This window comes from Gekko japonicus, unplaced genomic scaffold (genome assembly GCF_001447785.1).
Source record: "Gekko japonicus isolate JY-2015 unplaced genomic scaffold, Gekko_japonicus_V1.1 scaffold1, whole genome shotgun sequence".
Taxonomy (NCBI): Eukaryota; Metazoa; Chordata; class Lepidosauria; order Squamata; family Gekkonidae; genus Gekko; species Gekko japonicus.
Window position 1 is genome coordinate 720,595 of NW_015164181.1, and position 6,000 is coordinate 726,594.

The 6,000-nt window shown below is 47.3% G+C and overlaps 1 protein-coding gene across 1 annotated transcript in view; it reads left to right on the forward strand.

Moving 5' to 3' along the window:
* LOC107107698 (sarcoplasmic/endoplasmic reticulum calcium ATPase 3) overlaps nt 1-6,000 on the forward strand; it is a 79,348-nt gene that overhangs the window by 70,277 nt on the left and 3,071 nt on the right. Inside the window, exon 17 of the mRNA XM_015408004.1 lies at nt 2,865-2,982. Coding sequence (XP_015263490.1) covers nt 2,865-2,982 — 118 coding nt within the window. The remainder of the gene's footprint in view (nt 1-2,864; nt 2,983-6,000) is intronic.

Consider the following 6,000-nt stretch of genomic DNA (forward strand, 5'->3'; position numbering starts at 1 on the left):
TCGGACACTGTGCCACACTAGATTTCCGTGCCCAGCTGGTGACCTGAGATTTTTGCCGTACCCAGCCATTATGCCCCTGCCGGCATTGGAAAGGAACAGAGACTAAAGCAGGTGTGGATCTGGCCACGATGGGGGCGAGAAACCATTAGAACTTGTCACGCCCTTGAAGCTTCTTGAAGAAAGAGCTGGTGAGAAGTAGGATCCACAGAGCAGAATCAGTGTGTGGAGTGGCTTTGCGAAGTAACTCATCCATAGGACCCTGCCCCAAGGAGCTTACAATTTAGATGTTTGTCTTAATGGAGGAGAGGAAAGAATAAGCTAGGGAATGATCTGTTATTGGCTCCAGTTGCAAAAATAAAACCAGGTGAGGAATAAGCAGGTGAACCAAACCAAGCCCTCCTGACTCTCCCACCCAGTCAAAGAGGCTCATTTGGTGGGTATACGAAATAAGGTCTTTTCAGTGGCAGGGAGGTGTGCCCAGCCCATTCACTTTTGATCTTTAGGAGGCAGACGAAGATTGTTTTATTTAAGACTCCATTTAATTAAAGCAGTCCTAAACTGCGATTTTACAATATGCGGCTATGGGTTTTTAAAAATGTTTTTAAAGTATTTTATTAATATTGTAAGCCACCTTGAGCTCTGTAGGAAGAAAGGCAGCGAACAAAGATGTTAAATGAATAAATACTGGCTTATGTCGCCCAGTGAGCTTTGGGGGGGATCAGCAACCAGATCTCACAGTTTCTGTTCTGACAGTCGAACCATTACCCTACACTGGCACTGCACCATATCTTCAGCCGGCTGTGTACAGGTTAGCTGAGCTCATTCCACACATTCGAGGTGGTGGCCAAAAAGATGGAAGCTGTGGTTCTGGCCCCTAAATATCAGACGTAGGGGCTGCCAAGCCGTGGCAGGGGATCCGCACATCTTCACAGGATCCTTGCCGCGGGGGACAGAGATACGCGTTGCACCACCGTCGCCAGGATGTGACGCTATGTGTCGCTCTGGCAATGGGACTCCAAACAGCCCCGTTGCCAGAGCGACGCGTAGCGTCACATCCTGGCGACGGCGGTGCAACGCGCATTGCTGTCCCCCGCAGCAGGGATCCTGTGAAGACGTGCGGATCCCCCGCCGTGGCTTGGCATCCCTAATCAGACAGAATATCATCCCCAGTTTCCTTAACTGGTGGTTCAGAGGTCACTTTCTCATGGTCTAAGAACCACTCAAATGGGCCTTAGGACTGAAAAGCCCAAGTCAGTCTTGCCAGAATTTCAGGTCAGGCTTGTACCATTGAACCTGTCTCTTCAACTACTGCAGTGTGGTGTAAAGAATTGAGACAGGTGATGCCAGCTTGGTGCCGTGGTTCAGAACGGCAGGACTCTAATCTGGAGAACCAGGTTCATTTCCCCACTCCTCCATATGATGCCAGCTGGGTGACCTTGGGTCAGTCACAGCTCTCTCGGAGCTCTCTCCGCCCCACCTACCTCACAGGGTGTCTGTTGTGGGGAGAGGAAGAGAAGGGAATCGTAAGCCGCTCTGAGACCCCTTTGGGTAGTGAAGGGCAGGGAATAAAACCAACCCTTCTTCTTCTTCTCCGTTGTTGTTTTCCCCCCCTCACTGCTGGGTTTTTAGTGAAGACATGTCAACATCTGTCAGCTTATGCAAATGAAATTGAAAGGAGGGGCAGGAAGCAGCCGGGCACGCCTCCTGTCATGCTTGGACCCAGCTCCAGCTGAGAATCCCCCTTTTCTCAGAATGCTTCTATTGAAATTTGATCCGATAGGACGGCAAGAGTGGCCCTGCTAGATGTGACACAAGTTCCATCTGTTGTGCATGTTGTATATCCCCTGTATTTGGGTTGTTGTTGTTTTTTAAAAAAAACTGAATAATAATAATAAACTAAGTGCCATCCATTCAATTTATGGTGAACCCTCATGGGGTTTTCAAGGCCAGAGACGTTCAGAGGAGATTTGCGATTGCCTGCCTCTGCACAGCAGCCCTGGTATTCCTCCGTGGTCTCCCATCCCAGGGCTATTTTGGGGCAGGAACGCACAGGAACGGAGTTCCGGCTGGCTCCCGAGTTGGCCACGCCCAGCAGGAACTCATTTGCATAGTAGGCCACACCCAACAGCAGGAACTCATTAGGACTGGCTACATTAGGGGTGTGTGGCCTAACATGCAAAGGAGTTCCTGCTACAAAAAAGCCATGGGTTTTGACAACAAACAAGGTAAACAGAATAAGAAGCAAAAAGGTGGGTGTGTCTGGATGACCACACTTCTGGCAACATGGGGGTGCGGCCTAATGTGCTAATGAGCAGTGCAGTCAGTGGTGTGGCCTAATATGCTAATGAGTTTTTACTGCTGGGTGTGGCCTGTTATGCTAATGAGTTCCTGCTGGATTTTTTCTACAAAAAGAGCCCTGCTTCCACCCCAGTACTAATCCTGTGTGACCCTGCTGAACTTCCAGGCTCTGACAAGCATGGGCTAGTCTGGGATATTCAGGCTGCCTGAAAAGCAGGATCTAAAAAAATGGTAAAGAGATTTTAAATATTTGATGTGAAACTGCCCTTTGTGTAGTGGCTTAAGTGCGCAGATTCTAATCTGGGAGAACCGGGTTTGATTCCCCACTCCTCCACTTGCACCTGCTGGATGACCTTGGGCAAGCCATAGTTCTGGCACAGCTGCTCTTGAAAAAGAGCCGTTTCTGTCAGAGCTCTCTCAGCCCCACCTACCTCACAGGGTGTCTGTTTTGGGGAGGGGAAGGGGAAAGGAGTTTGTAAGCCACCCTGAGACTCCTGCGGGTAGTGAAGGGCAGGGTATAAATCCAATCGCCTCCTCCTCTTCTTCTTCTTCCCTTTGCTGTGCAGCTGATCTTCCAGGTAACGCCTCTCCACTGGCCGCAGTGGGTGGTTGTGATGAAAATCTCGTTGCCGGTTATCCTGCTGGACGAAGGCTTGAAGTACCTCTCCCGCAACCATTTAGAGGGTGAGTAGGCCTCGCAAGAGGGCCGCGGCCTGTCTCCTCGCCTTCCCTGGGACACTTCACTGTATCCATTGAGCCAAGCTTCATGGGGGCAAAGAGTTCAATAGGCTGGGAGGGGACTAGTTGAAAAAGCCCCGTCTTGGGTATCTGCTGGCCTCACTCAATGCACCCTGAACTCATGGAATAGGGCATCACGCGTGGATCTCAAGTCTTGGGCACGGTTGTATGCACAGGGGGTGGTCTTTTGCATGCCTTGGTTCCCCCAGTGCCAATACAGGGGCCATGGAGTAAGTTTAAAAGCAGCTAACGAACTACTGTGTGGTTGCAAATATTGGGATCCACATGATGGTGAGAGGTAATTAATGCTTATTGAACATACTGTGTATTCCACCAAAAAGCTTTTTTTCCCCCTTTCTTTTTTTGCATCTTGTTTTTAACCTAGTGATGTGGTCTGTTCTGTTGGTATGTATATTCTGCTGTCTGGTGCATGTATTTTATTTGTTTACTTCATTTCAGGGGCCACGGTGGCTCAGAGGTTAAGATGCTGAGCTGCAGACTGGAAGGTCTGTAGTTTGGCAGTGCGAAACCTGAGTGCCGCGTGACGGAGTGAGCTCCCGTCTCTGGCCCCAGCTCCTGCCAACCTAGCAGTTCGAAAGGAAGAAATTGCAAGTAGATAAATAGGTATTGCTTCAGTGGGAAGGTAACAGCATTCGATGCGCCTTAGCATTTAGTCATGCTGGCCACACAACCATAGCAAAGTCTTTGGACAGCACTGGCTCTTTGGCTTGGAAACGGAGATGAGCACCACCACCCCCAGAGTCGGATTCGACTGGTTTTTGAGCAAGGGAAACCTTTACCTTTTACTTACTTCATTTATCATCCACTTTTCTCACTTGGACTTAAGGTGGATTAGAATGTTAAAAGCAAAAAGAAAAACAATGCTATAAAATAGTATAATACATAACATAAGCCATGCAATGAAACTGAATTAGAAAACAATGCAACAAAAACAGCAAAATGCATACAATAAGTGATGCTGTGAAACTGCCTAACATTTTCTATCATTAAAAAGAGAACCTAGTGCCCTTTATGATAATGCTTTCCTGAACAATATTTCTCTAGAGCTTTCACACATGCTGAATAATGCACTTTCAATGAACGTTAGTGATCATTTGCAAACAGACTTGTCTATTTCACACAATGAAGTCCAGTTGCCAAGTGCACTGGAGAAGTGGACTGAAAGTGCATTATTCCATGTGTGTAAAATAAAATATACAGTAGTGCTTGATTCACTGGTTTTAAAATGTTTTCTTCTTCCTTCTCGTTGGCGTTGATGGTTTTGGATGGGATGGCTTTATGATTTTAAGCTTTTGCTGGTTTTTATTTTGGCATCTTGCCTGTTTGTTGTGTATTCCCCCCCCCCTTCCTCCATGCTGCCTTGAGAACAAAGCTGGCCAGGAGTGCAAGTACAGATGCTTCAAATGAACGAGCAAATTTGGATTTGTAGCCTGTTGGACCTATCTGACGCTATGACTCCAAGTCACAGGAGGAAATCTGCAAATCCTCTTAAATCGATTGCGACATGTAGGGGAAACAAGCGAGTGCCCTGCTTGGCTGGAGACCATAGAAGGCCCATGCACTGCGGAAGGGCATCGCCACTGTGACTTATTAACAATGAGCATGAAGCAGCCATGGAGTCTGCCTGGGGCTTTGGAAGGCAAAGCGAAATCCCATCTGTCTCGTTCTGTCATAATGTGGCCGTTTAGGGTAATCTTTTCTTCCTCTGCTGTTACCGTGGGCGCCACAAACCCACTGTTTGGTTCGAGGAATTCATATTGAGGAGAAAACTGTTTGTTACTTGACCTTCCTTGAAGGAACGGGAACGAAAAACAAAAAAAAATCCATGCCTTGCCCTTTATTAGGGCCAACCGAAGCAACACAAAATGCTGTGGGAGCTTTCGTGCTGAGCAGAAATGTTCGCCGTGTTACAGTTTTAAAAACGAAGGAGGGAAACGTCTTCATGGGCTTGGAGAGTCTTGTAGAAGGCGGCCTTAGGGGTGGAGGTGCAGAAGTGTAAGCTTTGTGTCTCTCCGAGCACTTGATCCCTTGTTTGTTCAACCCATTTCCTGTTCATGCAGGCCCAAGAATCTGTCTCTTAGTTGCTCAGAAAAATAACTGTCTTTGTGCGGAGGGGAGACATAACGGAGGAGTGTAAAACGATGCAGTGCTGAGAAAGTCAAGAGAGGGCTTTTCTTGTTCCTTTGTTTCCTTCCTTCCCTCCTCCCTGACTAATTCAGGATATCTAGTGAAACTGACGCCAGGGCCTCCTGTCTTCCGTCGTGCTACGGAGTTTTCTTAATTTCACGTTTGTTGCATCGACAACACTGTCCAACCATCTCATCCTTTGATGTCCCCTTCTTCTGTTACCTTCAGTCTTTCCCAGCCTCAGGGTCTTCTCCAGTGAGTGCTCCCTTCTCATTTGGTGGCCAAAGTATTTGAGCTTCAGCTTCAGTATCTGGCCTTCCAGGGAACAGTCAGGGTTGATTTCTTTAACAACAGCAACAAAAGTGATACTGACAGGCAGTAGATTCGGAACACAAACAGAAGTGAACACTCCTTTTAGACAGTGTGTACTTGACTTGTGGAACTCACTGACATAGGATGCATTGACAGCCTCTGTTTTAGATGGCCGAGAAGGAGGCTCGTCGTGGCCACAGTGATGACGTGGAACCTGCATCTTCAGTGGCTGTATACCTCTGACTGAAAGAGACAGGAAACCTCTGAATGACAAAAAAGAGGGAGGTAACAGAGTACCAGAGGTCTGATGTTTGTATTCTCTTGGGATCCAGAACCTAAAAAGGTAAGTCAAACAGAATAGAGGGCCAACAATAAAATCTTAATAGTATGAAAATATACATGTATTTATTGACAAAGAATTAAAAAGCATATAAGGGCCCAATCACACCTCATGTAAAAACTCCAAAATTTAGCACACAAGGGCCAATGGACTTGACCTGATGC